The following is a 21885-nucleotide window of genomic DNA, read 5'->3' as shown; positions in this document are numbered from 1 at the left end:
GATATACAAAAAGATTAGCGCTTGTATGCCTCGGTTGTGGTTCTCTTCAAAACTGTACTATTACTGAACCAATTATATCTTAAATGACATTTTATAGCATTACTAACTGTGTTGTGAAGTGTCCTGGTGAATTTCTGCCTAAATCAATGCTCATTACATATCTGAAAGTAAGACGATGAGTTTCTGAATTTCTTTGGCTCGCAGCATGCTGTCTAGTTTTAAGGATCTTTTGGTCTACTTCACTTTGTCTCGCAGGTCCTATTTATTTTCTCGTTAATAATAAAAACCTTCATTTAAAAACTGCATTTTGTGTTTTAATATTGGACAAAGATAACAAGTAAATTTGTTTAATGATCTGAAACATTTGTCACAAGTGGCATGAAGCAGGCCAAATGACATGAGGCCTGTTTCCATAATACAATGCTTTGAAATGAATGCAGCATTACAGCATTGGGAAAACCAACCACAACAACTGACCATAATCACCAAGACCACATGGGAGACTATTGAAATTATAACCTGAGCAATAAGGGAGACTCTTGAAATTATAACCTGAACAATAAGGGGGACTCTTAATTAAAACATGTTGACAAATGGCAACTAAAATATTTAAACTATTCAAAGATGCTCCAGACAAAATGTCCGGTTTTTCCATGAGCTAACACAAAAGTATTTAATGTGCATTAAATTACATCACAGGATCTCACAGTAATGTTTACGTAAACATCTTTACATTACATTTACAGTACTGGGCAGATGCTCTTATAGTGACTGATACATATTTATCAGTATGACAGCATGTGTGCTCTCTGAGGATCAAATCTTAGTGTACCTGCTCTACCAGTTGAGCTTCAGGAGAGCTAATGTGATTACATTTTTAATCATGCATGACCGAACATACACTGATCTTTGACCCCTGAATGGGACAGAGAAAGGCAGTGCGGATACGTTTGTCTGTGTGTAAAAGAGAACGAAATAATTTATCATCTCTCAGACTCTCACGGTTATTATTGGGAGATCACCTCTGCTCTTCATCTGAGTGGTTTAGTCCATTCATATTAACTCCTCTGTTGTCATGGTTACTGTTCCATTCACTGTACTTCCTTTCTAGAGCTCCGGGATTTTTTTCCTCAGCTGCACAATCACCAGCACTGCTGCCACAAGCCCCGCCCCCGTCAGAGCCAGGAGCACCGTCAACACCGTCACTGTGGAGCTCTGATTGGGACGTGGCTGGACTTCTGCAACAGACACAGACATAAAAATGGTCAGAAATTATGAACAACTCTTTAAACAGTACAGAGTTATAATCATATGTGTATGTACCAGAGTGGTCACTGTGATGGGATTGAGAGGGATTGTGGGACAAGGGCAGTTCAGCTCCAGTTCCTTACAAAAAGATCTCAACAGCATCACTGCACAAGATCTTAACAAGTAGGTACGCATAATGTTTCACCAGTTACCATAGTAACCACTTCTACAGATTTGTGTGTGTTCTCTGGTGAGCTCAGCACCTCCCACCTGGATATCAGTATCCAATCAAATTCAATCAGGAAGTAACTAGTACAGTGATGGAGAACTGTTTAGAAATCAAACTAAAACAAATCTGGATCTTGTAGAGAGATATTGCTGTAAATGTAGAATAGCAACATACTGAGAGTTCAAAGTGAATGAACCAGTGGCGAGAATGAGCTACACAAAGGGGGGGGGGGGTGTGTGTGTATACAACAACAACAACCACCCTGATCACCACCTGTGCTCCGTCATAACTATGATCACTGCTGAAGCTCCAGTGTCATATTAACACACAGCATAATTACTGCACCATCACTGACTACATTTACATATTAACACACAGCATAATTACTAGAGTAAACAGTGGTATTGAGGGTGAAGTATTTGTTGATTTATTGAGGGTCGTATGTAGAGGGATTGAGCTTCAGGAGCAGACAAGGCCAAACTAAAAAAAAAAAAAAAAAACCATAAGACACACTAGAAATAAAAAATTATTATTTAGTTGGTTACATTTATTTAGCGCCTTTCTCAAACTCAAGGACGCTTTACAGACAGAAATCACTCACAAACAGATGAGAAGCAGCAGCCAATTTACACACAGTGTTCTCTCTATCAGAAACTACAGACCCCTGGGGGACTGAACAGGTGTAGGAGAAGGGGAGGAGGTTTAGACCAGGACAGAGCACCAACCATCACTGGACGGACACGGACACGGACACACACACACACACACACACACACACACACACACACACAAACAAACAAACAAACAAACAGTTTTAGAGTATCCAGTCATCCTAACCTCCATGTTTTTGGGAGGACCCCAGAGGAAACCCACACAGACAACACGGAAACTCCACCCAGGGAGGGACTCAAAGGCTGAGAGGCAAACATGCCAACCACTGCTGCCCAAAACAACCAACTGTCTCAACTGAACACAAACCAAATTAAGCACAATAACCCTCCCTAACTTCCAAAAACTAACAGAAGTAAAGAACTGAGCAAATAAAAAAGGTGTCAAACTCCAAACTTCCCAACTACGATTCACGCAAGACTACTACAATACACTATACACAGAATAATATTTACAACAGTGAACACATCCAGAAAGAGGTGATGCGATAACTGAGAATGATTTAACAAGCAGAGGCCCAAAACCACAACAAATACTCACTGAACAAACATAAATGTAACAAATGTAAACAAACACAAATAACCCTACCCATAACACAAACAAGGCTGTAACACCTTCAAACACAAACAATTCAAATTTTCTGACTCATCACTCAATATCTCATCATTGTTTTGGTATGAGTAAGCAGGAATCACACCAAGTGCCGTAAAACATCAGTGGCTGTCCATGTGAGTGTCCATGTGAGAATTCACCACAAAGAGTCCAGTGAAAATCAACCAGGTCCACATGCTTTATTGGAGATATGCTTAGATAAACAGGACCTCAACTCTAGGCAACATTACAATCACAGTAACCACACTTACCTTCCACAGTAACTGTGTATGTCTGAATAATCTCTTCATTCTTAATGTCTCTGATGCTGTAAACACCACTATCAGATGGAGCTGTTCCTCTCAGCTCAACAGTAGAGATTAGTGACACTCTCTGAGTGTATTCAGGTTCACACTTCAGTGAGTGTCCAGCCACTGTGCAGATCTGTCCACTAGAGGAAGCAGCTGCACCTGTGCTGTTATAAATCAACTCCACTGACTCTGATATGAGCAAATCCAGCACCAGAGGTTCACCAGGGTTAATCTGAACTGAAGAATTCCAGGCTGTGGAAAAGAATTAGAAACTTGAATGCAATATACAACTGATTTGACCATGTAACCTCAGAACTACAAATCTGATATAAACATTTAAACATTCTACAAGCTCCTTCTGTGTTTCCCCCACATATCTAATGTTTGTGAAGTTTTCTGTTCTACTTTATTTACCCCAGATAAATCAAGTTCTATCTGTCTACATTAATAATGGTTTAGTAACAATAGCTAGATAATCCACGAGGATACTTACCCTCTATCTGTAGACTCACATCACAGATGTCTTTACCATTACAAGCGCAGGTGTACCAGGTCCTCTTAGTGTAATCAACATCAGTGATGGTGAGGGAGAGATCTCCCTTCAGGTACTGATCATGGGACATGTGAAATCCCTCCTCTGACTGGCAGGATGTCTGGTTACATTGAGCCAGAATGTCAAGTTGTTTAAAGGACACAGTCCATGTGAGCAGACCAGAACACATCTGAGTGCAGGGGAGAGTAGCAGCATCATGAAGATTCACCTTTACTGAAGGAAAAAAGCCTTAAAGACACATTAAGAAAAGAGAGTTTAAAACGTTACAGTGGTGCTTGAAAGTTTGTGAACCGTTTAGAAGTTTCTATATTTCTGCAAATATTCGAACTAAAACTTCATCAGATTGTCAAACAAGTCCTGAAATTAGATAAAGAGAAACAAATGAGACCAAATATTAGACTGTAATTTATTTAGAGAGGAAAACGACCCAATATTACATATCAAGGCAATAAATATCAACTTGTAAACAATATTTATTATTTAGAATGTTATTTATTTTATCTGTCATATCCATGCATGATACAGCGCAAGTATCTATATATAATATATAATTATACATATATAAAATACATCCCACACTAAATAATCCCCTACACAATTGAACCACAGTGGCTTTTAATGAAAAAATATTAGATTGGTATTGATATCAGGCGACAATCAAATGCAAGACATCAGTATCAGATCAATAGAGAAAAACTGGTATCGTGCTCTCTCTATAAATACAGTAAAACTAAAAATAAATCAACCCATTCACTCAGGCTACTTAAATATGCTTGGTTACTCAAAGATGCATTTCTAAGTAAGAGCAGAACTGACTGATACTGCTCATTAGTACGGCTGCAGGGACATCTGTGCCTTCTATGTCTGTGTCTACATGACCATTCTGGTGATCTTTTAATTAAAGGGTTCTGAAATGCAAGTCTATTAGCAAAATGACAGGAAATCTGTCCAATGAAATTTAATAATTTTATGTTTCTCATTCTGTGGGTGGGCCATTAGCAACCTATCCCTTCTCAGTGTTCTGAAAAAAAGGTTATGACATTATTAGTAAAGTATCACTGTGTTCATGTTACCTTAGCCAGCTGACTAAGAATGGGGTATATGAGTGAGACAGACACTGTAGTTATACAGTAGGTACAAGGAGCCGAGCATCCACAGTGAGTTATACAGTACAGTTCTCATGAATAGCAGCAATGCAGTAAACTTGTTTATCCATTTAAATGTTATAAAAATGGATGGCATCGTTTACGCTGTGCAGCGCAAAATGAATGATTAAAAACAACCATCAGAATGTATTAATTAATTTAATAATAATTTTATTAAATATAAAGAAGATTAAATAAAGATAAAGGTCAAGCAGGTACAATAGTCCGGTTAACACACCAAAGTCAAGGATGAAATTCTGATGACCTGAGAGAACCTGTTCTATCCACTTACCAGCTATGACTGTCAGCAGCTGTAACAGCAGAACACAGTGACACCTGCTCAGCATGTCTGAGGAGACAAAAGAGAACCCAGTCAGTACTGTACAGAGGAGACAGGAGAACCCAGTCAGTACTGTACAGAGGAGACAGGAGAACCCAGTCAGTACTGTACAGAGGAGACAGGAGAACCCAGTCAGTACTGTACAGAGGAGACAGGAGAACCCAGTCAGTACTGTACAGAGGAGACAGGAGAACCCAGTCAGTACTGTACAGAGGAGACAGGAGAACCCAGTCAGTACTGTACAGAGGAGACAGGAGAACCCAGTCAGTACTGTACAGAGGAGACAGGATAACCCAGTCAGTACTGTACAGAGGAGACAGGAGAACCCAGTCAGTACTGTACAGAGGAGACAGGAGAACCCAGTCAGTACTGTACAGAGGAGACAGGAGAACCCAGTCAGTACTGTACAGAGGAGACAGGAGAACCCAGTCAGTACTGTACAGAGGAGACAGGAGAACCCAGTCAGTATTGTACAGAGGAGACAGGAGAACCCAGTCAGTACTGTACAGAGGAGACAGGAGAACCCAGTCAGTACTGTACAGGTAGGAGCAGCTGAGTAAATCTCAGAGTGATCACTATTAGGAAAAAAGTCGCTTATTTACAGTACCCTGATTATACCACCTGCCATAAAAGAAACGGGACTAAAGCACCATCTATCTCACAGTAGAAACGGGACTAAACCCCACTACACCTCAGCAGCACAGTAATCCTCCTTTACCAGAGGGGGTTAGTCCAGGGTCCAGAACATCACAGTCCTGCCTGCCTGTACGTTGTGTCACTTTAGTTCCCTTATTCCCAGCAGTCATGCTGTGTTTGATATTTCTGGCAACATTAAACTACTAATCAGACGGGACTCATTTTCCAGTCGTATACGTAAAGCAACTTTACCACAAGACCTCTAGAGTGTATGACAGACTCGCACACAGGATCAGAAACCTCGGGATAAATTACAGACATGTCAGTGGCTACTGGATTTACGTATTACCATCTCACAAAAATAACCACGTGTGATGCGTAGCTTTCGTTGAAAGAAACCACAGAATATTTTTCACACATCTGCACAGAATTCTGTTATTTAATGAAACCACTTATAATAATAATGACTTGGGTTTGAATATTAGCAGGTTACATACGTGTAGGGGAATTTACTTAAAACTTCTGAGAAGTCATTTGCCTCCTCGAGCACTTCCGTGATTGGAGATAAAAGCGCCCAAACTCTGATATGTGAACCCTGGATATTCACCCGGGATTTAAAAACCCCTGAGATTACAGCAAACAACCGTTTATAGCAGGAAAAAGGTGCAAGAATTCTTGCTGACGCTGCAGTAGGTAAAATGACTGACATGGCGAGAGTAAAATCACTGAGGAACGAGGGAAATGATTACATCACCGCACCTCGCCATGTCAAATGAATCCTGTCTGAATATTCTTAACACATATGAGGTTCTGAACCCCGGTTCTGGGGACCCACCGCCCTGCACAGTTTTCCATCTGATCCAGCTCATGAAAGACTTGATGACCCAGAAAACCTGAAACTGTCTGCCAGCGGGTGCACTGTTACCAGCCTTATATGTCATGACAAACACGGAAATAAACCTGAAACAGTTTTTCTTTGGGCTGATAAGATGTTCCTGGCAACATGCAGAATCAATTAGTCTGTAATGCACCTATAAAACAGGAGTACTGTAAGGGTCAGTAATTTGCGGACTGTCCCCTTAAGTTACGTTTACGTAAAAGGCGTGTGCACGTAGCCCACGCGGAAGAGCTGGTTTTGTACTGTGCGTGACGGACGTTGCTGGACCCAGATCTTCATTTATCGTTATTTACTTATTTAGTAACGCGTTATGAGCTTTGGATGTTTTTACAACTCATCTATGAGCTGTCTACAATACTCCAGGAGCCAGCCTGTGTCACGTGGTGAATAAACCAGCAAGTTTACTACTAAACTGAGTGATTCTGGTCCGCATCTCCTCCACGTGCTTCACAGGCTTCTCTCTACCAGTTCCAAAGATCTGCTCATCTGGGTTGGAGTATAATTTAAACAGGACTAACTCCAAGCGTTACTGTATGTGCAAGGCAGGTGTTCTTAATAAAGTGACCGGTTAGTTTATGTAGAAACATTCGCACTTTTGGTCAATATAGCACGTGGATGTTCACAAGCGTTTGTGTTAACTCGTTGGTGCACAAGTGGAGAATGAAGCGTCTGAGACACACGGGGCTGGTTGTTCCGATACTCACAAGTCCATGACTCATGGAGAGGAGCCGAAGCGCCACAACAAGCAGCTACTCGCGTCTCCTCTCAGCTTCTCACACAAGCGCGATAATGTTTGTTAAGACTCTGGTCTGGTGCACGAGCTAAAGTCCCTAAATGAACACATGAACCCGTTCAACAGTCCGCGAGAACAATCAGAGTTCTTAGCAGACATGCAAACTTTAAAACAGCTGCACTAAATATTACATATTAACTTATTATCTATGCAGTTGGCTAGTTGCGCTCATAAATCAGACTTTCTGGCAGCTAGCGCGCATATTTGGACGGTAATCAGAAGTACATCGACATATAAACACTTTTAAACTCACCGCTAAATGTCGAACTTGAACCTGAACCTTGGCGCGTGATTCGTTCTACAATGATCACGTGACCACAGAGCCGGAAATGGGAAAAAGCGTTCTGAAGTTTGAACACTTAACTTTTGCCGTCAAATAAGGTAGAATATTTTATAAGAACGCTATTATAATAATTATTTATAATTCTTTAATTTATAAAGTCATAAATTGATGGCAGTTTAATGATAAGCTGTTCACAATTTAGAACTTAAATTTAAAATATATAAAATCGTTTTGCTCTTAAATATGACTTAGTAAGATGTGTTCTGGGTGCATTCTAAATGTATTCTGAATATATTACTGTTTTATGTATTGTAATAGAATACATCACATTATTCAGCCATCAAAGTATCCTGCCCTGGATGTATGTACCCACATCAGCAATGAGATTTTGAAGACATGCACACGTTTTAAAAGCTGGAAATAAATAAATAGATAACTAACCAACTACCTAAACAAATAAAGATCTGTCAACCAGATGCACAAAGCACTTTGAAGTTTTGGCCACCAGATGCCGCTATTGTGTACTGTGTCATGAAGCTGTGAGTAATGAACTTTTTTGTTTGGTACAGTTAGGAAAAAGGGTCAGTGCGTTTGCTATCACTACTTAACACAAACGTTTGTGAACATCCACGTACTACGTTGCTGTATTGACCAATTTTTGTTGAGCGTTTATTTGCTAATTTCCGTAATTATTCAATTGGTTGATTTGCAACTGAAGCCTCTGAGGGTAAGAGAAATATTAATATTGGTATTTTTTTCGCGTTGAGTTTTTTCCGCCGCTTGTGGTGACGTTAATAGGTGACTGCATTAATCGGTCATACTTATGTTGAATCGGTTTTCGTTGTTTGTGATTTGCTTCTGTTATTTCGCGATTGCTTTCTTTTGTGCAGGGATATACGTTTTTGGTTTTTTTTAAATTAAGTGTCATTTGTTGTATTTACTAATCTGTGAATCATTCGGGTCATTAATCATGAGAGGGTATAAAAGGATTTATTACTATCAACATAGTACTAGACACATTTCTGGAGGCACCGCGCTAACTTGCATTGATCTAACACGAAATTTCTGAGATGTGCTTCCTCTAAATGATTTCATTAGGGCGCCTTTAGGCAGAGGTTACACGCGGGTTTAATTTTTGAAACATTTTGAATCAAGTTTCAGGTTGAAAGGCGACATCTGTAACGGTGAGTTTATGAGTTTTTATATAGATGTACTTCTGATTACCGTCCAGATATGCGCGCTAGCTGTCAGAAAGTGATTTATGAACATAACGGCTCAGCAATATAGGACGGAAAAAGTATCCATCTGCATAGATAATAAATTAATATGTAATATTTAGTGAAGCTGCCAGGAACGGCAAGGGTGATGCTTTCTATAAGGTAACAGTTAATATAAAATATTAATAGATACACTTCATCATCTTACTGAACTGGGCGGCTGAACCTGAGCTTACGCGCAGTCGGCGACCTGCCTCCAAACGTCTCTCCGTGTCCGTGTCTCCGCCTCGGCCGCTGTACTCGAACAGAAAGCTGAAGTCAAACTCGGGTTCCCATTTCGGGTCGGCGTGGCTTAGACTGCGTGGATACGGCTGCCTATCCTCTGCTCGGAGAGGAACAGGGGCGCTCGCATCCTGCGCAGTCACACCGCACCTCTTAACTTTCACGTGAAAAAACAAATAAACCGCACACACATTTATCCGCAAGCATACATGCTTGCCTGAGTTGAAACGGATTGGCCTGCCACTTGTGTGTCTTGGTGAATTGTAGGTTGAAAGAACCATAAAGGGAAAGAGAAGGGTTTGGAGGAGAAAAAAATTTGACATTTCAAGTTCCAACATCTCTAGCGGTTAGTTTAAAAGTGTTTATATGTCGATGTACTTCTGATTACCGTCCAAATATGCGCGCTAGCTGTCAGAAAGTCTGTTTTATGAACGCAACTAGGCAACTGCATAGATAATAAGTTAATATGTAATATTTAGTGCAGCTGTTTTAAAGTTTGCATGTCTGCTAAGAACTCTGGTTGGTCTCGCGGACTGTTGAACGGGTTCATGTGTTCATTGAGGGACTTTAGCTCGTGCACTGAGCGATAGTAGCTGTGCGCTTTGTTCCCTCCGCGTGCTGTTCTGCCTTCTTATGCTGCAGTTCAGTAGATGGACTGTGTGTCTCCTGGCGTGCAGTTACCTCAGTAAATGCGTTTGGTAGGAGATCATGTCCATGTGGCGTACAAACCTTTATTGCTATTAAATAATAATAATAATAATAATAATAATAATATTCAAAAGCACTGTCGCACTCTGTGATTAGCCAGTGGGTTTCACTGCCTCTATTTTTTATCACACATTTTTCTCCACAATAATATTTGCGAGGTCGTTAGATAAATATCCCAAGTACGAATGTTGCTACATAAACTCACCGGTCACTTTATTAAGAACACCTGCCTTGCACATACAGTAACTGTGTACTTTAGTACATACTGTAACGCTTGGAGTTAGTCCTGTTTAAATTATACTCCAACCCAGATGAGCAGATCTTTGGAACTGGTAGAGAGAAGCGTGTGAAGCACGTGGAGGAGATGCTGACCAGACTCACTCAGTTTAGTAGTAAACTTGCTGGTTTATTCACCACGTGACACAGGCTCGCTCCTGGAGTACTGTAGACAGCTCATACATGAGTTGTAAAAACATCCACGGCTCATAACGCGTTACAAAAGAAGTAAATAACGATAAATGAAGATCTGGGTCCAGCAACGTCCGTCACGCACAGTACAAAACCAACTCTTCCGCGTGGCCTACGTGCACACGCCTTTTACGTAAACGTAATTTAAGGGGACAGTCCGCAAATTACTGACCGTTACAATACTCCTGTTTTATAGATGCATTACAGACTAATTGATTCCGCATGTCGCCAGGAACAGTTTCAGCCCAAAGAAAAAATGTTTCAGGTTTATTTCTGTGTTTGTCATGTACATTTAAGACTGGTAACATTGCACCCGCTGGCGGACAGTTTCAGGTTTTCTGGGTCATGAAGTCTTTCATGAGCTGGATCAGATGGGAAACTGTGCAAGGCGGTGGGTCCCCAGAACCGGATTCAGAACCTCATGTGTGTTAAGAATATTCAGACAGGATTCATTTGACATGGCGAGGTGCGGTGATGTAATCATTTCCCTCGTTCCTTAGTGATTTTACTCTCGCCATATCAGTCATTTTACCTACTGCAGCGTCTGCAAGCATTCTTGCACCTTTTTCAAGTTTCAAGTTTCAAGTTTCACGTTTCAGGTTTCAAGTTTAATTTCCTGCTATAAACGGCTGTTTGCTGTAATCTCAGGGGTTTTTTCTTTTTTCTCCAATCACGTAAGTGCTTAAGGAGGCAAATGACTTTTCAGAAGTTTTAAGTAAATTCCCCTACACGTATGTAATTCTGTGTAGATATGTGAAAAATATTTACTGGTTTCTTTCAACGAAAGCTACGTATCACACGGGGATGTTTTAGTGAGACAGTAATACGTAAATCCAGTAGCCACTAACATGTCTATAATTTATGCTGAGGTTTCTGATCCTGTGTGCAAGTCTGTCATACACTCTAGAGGTCTTGAGGTAAAGTTGCTTTACGTACACGTGACTGGAAAATCAGTCCCATCTGATTAGTATTTTAATGTTGCCAGATATATCAAACACAGCATGACTGCTGAGAATAAGGGAATTGAACAACGTATTGAACAACACAACGTACTGGCAGGCAGGACTGTGATGTTCTGGATCCTGGACTAACCCCCTCTGGTAAAGGAGGATTACTGTGCTGCTGAGGTGTAGTGGGGTTTAGTCCTGTTTCTACTGTGGAATAGATGGTGCTTTAGTCCTGTTCCTAATGTTGTTTAGCAGTTTAGTCCTGTTTCTTTTATGGTGTGTGGTGTAATCAGGGTACTGTAAATAAGTGACTTTTTTCCTAATAGTGATCACTCTGAGATTTACTCAGCTGCTCCTACCTGTACAGTACTGACTGGGTCCTCCTGTCTCCTCTCTACAGTACTGACTGGGTCCTCCTGTCTCCTCTGTACAGTACTGACTGGGGTTGTCCTGTCTCCCCTGTACAGTACTGACTGGGTTCTCCTGTCTCCTCTGTCCAGTACTGACTGGGTCCTCCTGTCTCCTCTGTACAGTACTGACTGGGTTCTCCTGTCTCTTCTGTATAGTACTGACTGGGTTCTCCTGTCTCCTTTGTACAGTACTGACTGGGTTCTCCTGTCTCCTCTGTATAGTACTGACTGGGTTCTCCTGTCTCCTCTGTACAGTACTGACTGGGTTCTCCTGTCTCCTCTGTACAGTACTGACTGGGTCCTCCTGCCTCCTCTGTACAGTACTGACTGGGTTCTCCTGTCTCCTCTGTACAGTACTGACTGGGTCCTCCTGTCTCCTCTGTACAGTACTGACTGGGCCCTCCTGTCTCCTCTGTACAGTACTGACTGGGTCCTCCTGTCTCCTCTGTACAGTACGGACTGGGCCCTCCTGTCTCCTCTGTACAGTACTGACTGGGTCCTCCTGTCTCCTCTGTACAGTACTGACTGGGTTCTCTTTTGTCTCCTCAGTCATGCTGTCCTGCAGCAGGTGTCACTGTGTTCTGCTGTTACAGCTGCTGACAGTCATAGCTGGTAAGTGTACAGTACAGGTTCTATTTGGTCATCAGAATTTCATTTTGATTCTGGTGTGTGAACTGGACTATTGTACCTGCTTGACCTTTATTTATTATTTAACCTTCTTTATATGTGAATTGAATATATGAAATGAATTAATACATTCTGTTTTTTAATAACTCATTTTGTTACACAGTGTAAATGATATCGTCCATTTTAATTGCATTTAAATTAATAGTAAACATGTTTACTGCATTGCTGCTGTTCATGAGAACTGTACTGTGTAACTCACTGTGGATGCGTGGATCGTCATACCTACTGTCTCACTCAGTCAGCTGGCTAAGGTAGCATGTACATAAAAGTATTAATAAAACATTAATGCCATAGTCCCTTCTTCAGAACACTGAGAAGGGCCAGGCTGCTATAGGCCCGCCCCCAGAGTCAAAAATATTAAATTCACACATTTCATTGGACAGATTCCCTGTCATTTTGCTAATAGACTTGCATTTCAGAACCCTTTAATTAAAAGCTCACCAGAATGGTCATGTAGACACAGACATAGAAGGCACAGATGTCCCTGCAGCCGTACTAATGAGCAGTATCAGTCAGTTCTGCTCTTACATAGAAATGCATCTTTGAGTAACCAAGAATATTTAAGTAGCCTGAGTGAATGGGTTGATTATTTTTTGTTTTACTGCATTTATAGAGAGAGCACGATACCAGTTTTTCTCCATTGATCTGATACCGATGTCTTGCTTTTCAATGTCGCCTGATATCAATACCAATCTGATATTTTTTCATTAAAAGCTACTGTGGTTCAGCTGTGTAGGGAATTATTTAGTGTGGGATATATTATATATGTATAATTATATATAGATACATATGCCGTATCATGCATGGATATGACAGATAAAATAAATAACATTCTAAATAATAAATATTGTTTACAAGTTGATATTTATTGCCTTGATATGTAATATTGGGTCATTTTCCTCTAAATAAATGACAGTCTAATATTGGGTTTAATTTGTTTGATTAGTTTATTTTTATCTTTTAGAACCTGTTTGACAATCTGTTGAAGTTTTAGTTCAAATATTTGCAGAAATATAGAAACTGCTAAAGGGTTCACAAACTTTCAAGCACCACTGTAATGTTTTAAACTCTTTTCTTAATGTGTCTTTCAGGCTCTTTTCCTTCAGTAAAGGTGAATCTTCATGATGATGCTACTCTCCCCTGCACTCAGACGTGTTCTGGTCTGGTCACATGGACTTTATATCATAAACCACATGACATACTGGCTCAGTGTAACCAGATATCTTGCCAGTCAGAGGAGGGATTTCACATGTCCCATGATCAGTACCTGAAGGGAGATCTCTCCCTCACCATCACTGATGCTGATTACACTAAGAGGTCCTTGTATACCTGCGCCTGTAAAGGTCAAGAGCTCTGTGATGTGAGTCTGCAGATAGAGGGTAAGTGTCCTCAATGGATTACCTAGTTATTGTTACTAAACCATTATTTATGTAGACAGAGAGAACTTTATTTATCTGGGGAAAATAAAGTAGAACATAGAATTGTAAACTTCAAATATCAGATATGTGGGGAAAAACAGAAGGAGCTTGTATGTAATGTTTAAATGTTTATATCAGATTTGCAGTTCTGAGGTTACATGGTCAAATCAGTTGTATATTACATTGAAGTTTCTAATTGTTTTTTCCACAGCCTGTAATTCTTCAGTTCAGATTAAGCCTGGTGAACCTCTGGTGCTGGATTTGCTCATATCAGAGTCAGTTGAGGTGATTTATAACAGCACATGTGCAGCTTCTCCCTCTAGTGGACAGATCTGCACAGTGGCTGGACACTCACTGAAGTGTAAACCTGAATACGCTCAGAGAGTGTCGCTCATCTCTGCTGTGGAACTGCAAGGAACCACACCATCTGATAGTGGAGTTTACAGCATCAGAGACACTAAGAATGAAGAGATTATACAGACATGCACAGTTACTGTGGAAGGTAAGTATGGTTACTGTGATTTTAATGTTGCCTAGTTACTTTTTGTTGGGGAGGGGGTTGTGCATAGTATCAGTAATTATGTTTACATGCACATCCGTGGTTCCGTATTAGTTAGACTATGAATGCTGGGATCATGTAAACAGCGTGAACTGAGTGTCATAGTTTGAGGTCTTGGTCTTAGTTGAGGTCCTGTTTATCTAAGCATATCCCCAATAGAGCATGTGGACCTGGTTGATTTTCACTGGACTCTTTGAGGTGGATGGACATGCTTGAATCCAGCCACTGATGTTTTACAGCACTTGGTGTGATGCTTGCTTGCTGATACCAAAACAATGAGTGATTGAGTGGGAAAAATTTGTGTTTGTATTTGAAGGTGTTATCTCTGTTTGGGTTATGGGTAGGGTTGTTTGTGTTTGTTTACATCCCCTTCTTGATGCTTCTCCTCCACCTGATCAAGTCTTCCGTCCTGTGCTGGAATTGTTCTGGGCTGCTGTGTTGTCTTGATTGGCTGCCTCATTCTACCCTGCGCATAAGGGGAATATAAGGGGAAGAAGCGACAGACAGAGATTCATCTTCACTGTTGCTGTAGCTGGTTGTTTGTTCAGTGAGTGTTTGCCGATTGTTGTGGTTTTGGGCCTCTGCTTGTTAAATCATTCTGACTTATCACTTCCCCTTTTTCTAGACGTGTTCACTGTTGTAAATATTATTTTGTGTATAGTGTATTATAGTAGTCCTGCGTGAATCGTAGTTGGGAAGTGTGAAGTTTGACACCTTTTTTATTTGCTCAGTTCTTTACTTCTGTTAGTTTTTGGGAGTAGGGAGGGTTATTGTACTTAATTTTGTTTGTGTTCAGTTGGGACAGTTGGTGGTTTTGGACAGAAGGGCTTGGTGGTTGGCACGTTTGCCTCTCAGTCTTCAAGTCCCTATTGGGGCGGAGTTTTCGTGTTCTTCCTGTGTCTGTGTGGGGGTCGAGTCCCTATCTGGATGGAGTTTCTGTGTTCTCCCTGTATCTGCATAGGTTTCCTCTGGGATCCTCCCAAAAACATGGAGATTAGGATGACTGGATACTCTAAAACTGTCCTGTATCAATCTGAGTTGTGCATGGATATAGATAAAGGTGTGTGTGTGTGTGTGTGTGTTCAGTGATGGTTGGTGCTCTGTCCTGGTCTTAACCTCCTCCCCTTCTCCTACACCTGGTTCTCCTGTAGTTTCTAATAGAGAGAACACTGTGTGTAAATTGGCTGCTGCTTCTCATTTGTCTGTGAGTGATTTGAGTGTAAAAGTTGATTTCTGACTGTAAAGTGTCCTTGAGTTTGAAAAAGGTGTTAAATAAATGTAGCCAATAATAATAATAATAGTTTTATTTCTAGTGTGTCTTATGTTTTTTTTTGGTTTTTTTTTAGTTTGGCCTTGTCTGCTCCTGAAGCTCAATCCCTCTATATACGACCCTCAATAAATCAACAAATACTTCACCCTCAATACCACTGTTTACTGTAGTAATTATGCTGTGTGTTAATATGACAGACTGGAGCTTCAGCAGTGATCATAGTTATGACGGAGCACAGGTGGTGATCAGGGTGGTGGTGGTGGTTGTTGTTGTTGTTGTGTACCCCCCCCCCCCCCTTTGTGTAGCTCATTCTCTCCACTGGTTCATTTACTTTGAACTCTGAGTATGTTTCTATTCTACATTTACAACAATATCTCTCTACAAGATCCAGATTTGTTTTAGTTTGTTTCTAAACAGTTCTCCATTGCTGTAATAGTTACTTCCTGATTGAATTTGATTAGATACTGATATGGAGGTGGGAGGTGCTGAGCTCACCAGAGGACACAGACATAAATCTTTAGAAGTGGTTACTATGGTAACTGGTGAAACATTATGCATACCTACTGGTCCAGCTGTGTCCATATCAGAGCTCCACAGTGACCACTCTGGTATATACACATATGATTATAACTCTGTACTGTTTAAAGAGTTGTTCATAATTTCTGACCATTTTTATGTCTGTCTGTTGCAGAAGTCCAGCCACGTCCATATCAGAGCTCCACAGTGACGGTGTTGACGGTGCTCCTGGCTCTGACGGGGGCGGGGTTTGTGGCAGCAGTGCTGGTGATTGTGCAGCTGAGGAAAAAAATTCAGGAACTCTAGAAAGGAAGTACAGTGAATGGAACAGTTACCATGACAACAGAGGAGTTAATATGAATGGACTAAACCACTCAGATGAAGAGCAGAGGTGATCTCCCAATAATAACCATGAGAGTCTGAGAGATGATAAATTATTTCGCTCTCATATACACACACACACAAACGTATCTGCACTGCTTTTCTCTGTCCCATTCAGGGGTCAAAGATCAGTGTATGTTCAGTCATGCATGATCAGAGTTTTATCACATTAGCTCTGCTGAAGCTCACCTGGTAGAGCAGGTACAGTAAGATTTGATCCTCAGAGAGCACACATGCTGTCATACTGATGAATATGTATCAGTCACTATAAGAGGATCTGCCCAGTACTGTAAATGTAATGTAAAGATGTTTATTTAAATATTACTGTGAGATCCTGTGATGTGATTTAATGCACGTTAAATACTTTTGTGTTAGCTCATGGAAAAAACGGACATTTTGTCTGGAGCATCTTTGAATAGTTTAAATATTTTAGTTGCCATTTGTCAACATGTTTTAATTAAGAGTCCCCCTTATTGTTCAGGTTATAATTTCAAGAGTCTCCCTTATTGTTCAGGTTATAATTTCAATAGTCTCCCATGTGGTCTTGGTGATTATGGTCAGTTGTTGTGGTTGGTTTTCCCAATGCTGTAATGCTGCATTCATTTCAAAGCATTGTATTATGGAAACAGGCCTCATGTCATTTGGCCTGCTTCATGCCACTTGTGACAAATCATTAAACAAATTTACTTGTGTTATCTTTGTCCAATATTAAAACACAAAATGCAGTTTTTAAATGAAGGTTTTTATTATTAATGAGAAAATAAATAGGACCTGCGAGACAAAGTGAAGTAGACCAAAAGATCCTCAAAGCTAGACAGCATGCTGCGAGCCAAAGAAATTCAGAAACTCATCGTCTTACTTTCAGATATGTAATGAGCATTGATTTAGGAAGAAATTCACCAGGACACTTCACAACACAGTTAGTAATGCTATAAAATGTCATTTAAGATATAATTGGTTCAGTAATAGTACAGTTTTGAAGAGAACCACAACCGAGGCATACAAGGGCTAATCTTTTTGTATATCTGTAACGGCGTCAGTCGTACCCACTAGCCTTTCTCTGCCCAAACGTAGATCACTGTCGCCTGAATACTGATTAATTACACCAGTCTCTCATTTTAGTTTCTTTTATAACCTCCCTTTTCCCATAGTATCCTCGCGAAGTATTTTATTCTCATGCATACCGAGCGTTTCTTGTTTCTGTTGCTTTCCCCCTAAACACCACCTCACTCTTAGCCCCTTACACAACCTCGGATTCTACCTTCTGGTTTGGACTTGGACTGCCCTCGACTCTCCCCTTCACCATTCCCCTCCTGTTTACGACTACCCTTCTATTTTGCCTCACAAGTCCTTCCTGCCTGTACTGAAAATAAACTCTTGCATTTGGATCCACACTTACCTGTGTCCTGACGATTCCTTACAACATCCTTGTATGATGCACTTACATACGCGTGACCCACCTTGCTCAGACCACGTGAGGCTGTTGTGCATGTAGATATCAGGAGCACACGCAGTGAACTTATTCCAAGGCTGTACTTCACAAAAGGAGCAGACCGTGGTGCACTTACAGGTGTGGGGCTGCACCCAAAACGTTCTCGCCCCAGTTCTGAGAATCCTGATCTGTGCAGCCAGTGAGGATTTATTAGGACACCTTCACTTTTTTCTCTCTTTGCATTCAAATGTATAATTATTCCATTTTTGGTGTATACAGTGAGTCCCTTTTCTATCTAATTTAATCTTATTTATTCAAAAGAGGCACTTTTTTCTCTCCAAACAGAAAATGTCTCCTGATAACTTAGGTTTATTTTAGGTTCGGTTTTAAAATTAGGTTTATTTTAGTCCGTGATAATCAAAACCGTACCATATGGAGCTGTCTTCAATCGTATTAGCTTTTCAAAGCTTCAAATATGAAGTTTTACATTCATTTTTGTAGACATTTTTTAATTCCAGTTGCCTAACTCTTTCTGGCATCATCCACTGGTTCACTGCATCACTGTATGTGACAGTTTCACTTCCGCCAGCTTGCCTGAAAGTTGGCATATTTTGACAGTTTTCAGTCTGTTCTGCAATGCTTTCCTTTATACAGTTATCCATGCTTGGTTAAATATGTGGATTCAGAGCTGGAATAAATACTAACATACCCATTAAAGATGTTCCTACATGCTGCAGTATGTTTTTCCATTTTTTATTTTTGTTTATTTTTTTGGACAGCTAATAAGTTAAAAACAATTTGCAGACACTTCAATACTGAACAAAGCAGAATATCCCGATACATTTTAGACAGTTTACATCAGTGTCCAGGATACATTCCAAGAACATCTTAACCTTTACAGCATTTGGCAGGTGCTCTTATTCAAAGCCAATCACATTTTAAAGCAAATTCTAGCTGGTTATCCATTAATAGGTCTTTGTCATTGCTGTACATCAAAAAAGCTGTAATACCAATAATATACAAGAAATACTTCTAAAAGAGCAAGAATTTGCCTCTCCAAAGCAAGACATGCCTCTTTCTTCCGCATCAAAATTTTTGCTTGTATTAAAAGTCAAATCCTAAAACCTTGGCAAGTTAAACAACCAGAATTTTTGATGCACCTTGTTCCTCACTGCACTAGTGCTCTGCATATGTAAAAATGAAGACCCAGAACATGCAAAGATGTCATCAAAATATAGAATAGTTGCTTTAAGGAATCTAAAATCTACGATTGTCAATATTTGTTTATCACAACTGCTAGCTAGTGTAACTAGTTAAGAGTGCATTACGACCAATATCTAGTTAAGGTTAGCTACTTTGAGTGGTTACCTACTTAACCTAGCTATCTACTTTACTTGGCTATTTTATTCTGACATGTTCCAATCAAAATGAAATGAATAATCTCTTCTGAATCAATTTTTGATGATTCAGGGTTGGCTAACCTAGCAAATTTAGCCACCTGGTCAAAGTGTAAAAGCCATGATTATTAAGGTTGTCTGCCAGATTTAATTTAAAAAAGGAAAGAAACAAGTTCACATGAAATGGGCCTTTATGAAGACATTGCTTTAGCCAGCAATGCTGACTTTTGTATCATAGCAAGCTTTAGCTAGCTAACCTAGCTAGTTAGATACTCGATAGAAATCTGATCATTTCCAATGTACCATTACAGGAGGAGAAAAAACACCAAAATAATCTAGGGTGAAGTTTAAGGTAGCATGTTAACTAATCATCGGCATGTGACTGACTATAACAGCTGATACCTGCCTGTAAAGCGTCCTTGAGACTGAGAAAGGTGCTATATACATGTTAATAATAATAATAATAATATTAGCTAGCAAGATGAAACAAAAAGCATCAGGGAGATGAGGAAGAAAATATATTACTTGCAGGTTTGTCACCATGGGGAGATTTACAAGTGGGTTCTTACAACGCACCACATAAAAAAGTGAACGGAGCTCGAATGATGTGATATTGTTAAGGGACTGAGGGGGCAAAACGTTCCATTATTATTACAAATACAAGACATTTAATACACGTTCACAGTAATCATGGTTTATACATTGAAAAAATGCATCAAAAACAAATAAGATGAACAGTTCCATAGCTGGATACACCTAATATATTAATATATTAACAGAACACAGGAGCTTTATGGCGAAACAACCTCTGTGCTTGAGAGGAAATAAGATATTTTAACTTACACTAATTATCAATCACAAAGTCCAGTAATACACAGTCCAGTAGTAAATTTTAGTAATGATAAAATGAGACAGCCGTGTATATGTCGTCACACCTGGTGTTTGTGACGTCACTGAAGCAGATATAATAAAAAGGCTCATCTGGCGTCATGGTTACTATTAGGACGGAGTGCACAAACTGGACAAACCAAACGGTAAGGATATTTAACAATTGTTATTTCACATTTTCCTGTGTATAACTTGGATTATTGTCAGTTATACATTTCTCGGATATCAAAGGTAGGCCTAAATATTCTCTTTAATGCAAACCGGGAAACGTCTATATGAAAAGAGTGCATAAAGTTTTTAATGTCTTTATATACAAAGCTTAATTTTGCTTTGAAAAGTGCTGAGTTTTGGATTTATTTCAGATGTCCCTTAAATTCACGTTCCTTTCATCATCGATGGCAAGCGCGTTCACTGAAATCAGCGCTTGGTCTGAAAGGAAGAAGGTCCACAAAACGTTTTATTGCTGTTTGTATACTTGTCGGCGTCGAAACGTATCAGCACTGTAATTGAAAAATATATTTGTAATACAACTTTTCTATTTTGATTAAAAATGATTTTCGTTTCACAAAATACCAGTTCCGCTGCGTTTTGACATTGTGTAAAATTATATATTTTCAGATTATAATCATGAACGTTTTCAGATTCTGTCATTAGAAACACTCTGACTAAAACATGCGTGTTACTTAATTTATTTAATAAATGAAGGAAAGATTGCTTGTAGATGAAACATTAACATTTTCACTTTCAAAAAGTGGTGGACATAAAAACAGCCATTTAGGAATGTTACAATCTGATTTTCAGCCGTAGTGACATGTAGCATCCCCATCATAATTTACGCATATGCTCGTGAACAAATTAAAATTGTTATTTGTGTGTTGATCAGTTTAAGAGACTATTGAATAGATTAAGAAAAGTGTGACGGCCCGAATCCTGCAGGGCAAGGAGCAGGACACACAGACCTCTCTCGTCCCAGACAGACATTTATTAAACACGAAAGATTAGTAATCAACGTTAACTGCACTCATATGTAACGAACCATTGCAGCGTGAACACAGGGACAGGCAGACACACGTACAACCAGTAAACAATGAACACTAAGACTAACATTAACATTAACGTGTACACATGTACGATGTCCGACATCGAACGAAACACACCCACGAAGAACCGGGTGCAGGTGTGTGCTAACGAGGGGGGCGTGGTTACAAACAAGACGCACGTCACACCGAACAGTCAACAGGGAACTCCCACTGCACGTGGCGGGGCGTACCACGTGATCAGTGGGAACGGGAGCTTACCGTGAGAAACGTTTGCTGAAGAGTAGTTGGATATCAACTAAGGGTTTTTTGTAAAATAATGTATAAATAAAATAATAAAATAAAATACAAATAATATACACAAATTATGCGTTATGTAAGATGATTAATCAGAAACATTCTTTAGTAGAAACATTTAGACTATATATATATATATATATATATATATATATATTAGTTAATATGCAGTAGGAGCTGTAGGAAGCTCTTTTAAATTTATAGGAATTTTAATTATAATTTTAATTAATTCTGTGTTGAGATTAGTTTAAATACATTAAATTAAATTGTTCAGA

At 39.7% G+C, this 21885-nt stretch overlaps 2 protein-coding genes across 7 annotated transcripts; one reads left to right on the top strand and one right to left on the bottom strand.

Annotated features, from left to right (window-relative positions):
• Nucleotides 1–331: 331 nt before the first annotated feature.
• On the bottom strand, nt 332–9579 carry LOC145643302 (uncharacterized). Of its 5 annotated transcripts, none has more exons than XM_081711469.1 (5): nt 9122–9579; nt 5039–5095; nt 3542–3829; nt 3010–3300; nt 332–1238 (listed from the first exon to the last, which is right to left on the bottom strand). In XM_081711469.1, exons 1-5 carry the CDS (start codon nt 9531–9533, stop codon nt 1108–1110), a joined length of 1179 nt encoding a protein of 392 aa, XP_081567595.1. In that variant the 5' UTR covers nt 9534–9579; the 3' UTR covers nt 332–1107. The 5 variants fall into 5 exon arrangements, with proteins under 5 accessions (XP_081567595.1, XP_081567600.1, XP_081567607.1 ...); XM_081711474.1 differs by having other exon boundaries at nt 3542–3814; XM_081711481.1 differs by lacking the exon at nt 9122–9579 and adding an exon at nt 7667–7715.
• Nucleotides 8056–17252, top strand: LOC145657057 (uncharacterized). Of its 2 annotated transcripts, none has more exons than XM_081711498.1 (5): nt 8056–8423; nt 12278–12340; nt 13507–13794; nt 14045–14335; nt 16354–17252. In XM_081711498.1, exons 2-5 carry the CDS (start codon nt 12280–12282, stop codon nt 16482–16484), a joined length of 771 nt encoding a protein of 256 aa, XP_081567624.1. In that variant the 5' UTR covers nt 8056–8423; nt 12278–12279; the 3' UTR covers nt 16485–17252. The 2 variants fall into 2 exon arrangements, with proteins under 2 accessions (XP_081567624.1, XP_081567614.1); XM_081711488.1 differs by having other exon boundaries at nt 8056–8880.
• The last annotated feature ends 4633 nt before the right edge of the window (nt 17253–21885 follow it).

Source organism: Electrophorus electricus, chromosome 1 (genome assembly GCF_041902795.1).
Source record: "Electrophorus electricus isolate QZ-2024a chromosome 1, ASM4190279v1, whole genome shotgun sequence".
In the NCBI taxonomy this organism is placed as follows: Eukaryota; Metazoa; Chordata; class Actinopteri; order Gymnotiformes; family Gymnotidae; genus Electrophorus; species Electrophorus electricus.
The sequence above is the reverse complement of the archived record's forward strand: the minus strand, read 5'-3'. Positions and strand labels throughout refer to the sequence as shown.

Bases quoted from the DNA above. Each gene is read 5' to 3' on its own strand.
- LOC145643302 (XM_081711469.1), bottom strand. From the start codon at position 9,533: ATGTTGGAACTTGAAATGTCAAATTTTTTTCTCCTCCAAACCCTTCTC. The intron at 5,096-9,121 runs GTAAGATGATGA...TTGTCTCCTCAG, and splicing joins AGGTTCAGCCGCCCAGTTCA to ACATGCTGAGCAGGTGTCAC. The intron at 1,239-3,009 runs GTAAGTGTGGTT...TGTCTGTTGCAG, and splicing joins ATACACAGTTACTGTGGAAG to AAGTCCAGCCACGTCCCAAT.
- LOC145657057 (XM_081711498.1), top strand. From the start codon at position 12,280: ATGCTGTCCTGCAGCAGGTGTCACTGTGTTCTGCTGTTACAGCTGCTG. The intron at 13,795-14,044 runs GTAAGTGTCCTC...TTTTTTCCACAG, and splicing joins TGTGAGTCTGCAGATAGAGG to CCTGTAATTCTTCAGTTCAG. The intron at 14,336-16,353 runs GTAAGTATGGTT...TGTCTGTTGCAG, and splicing joins ATGCACAGTTACTGTGGAAG to AAGTCCAGCCACGTCCATAT.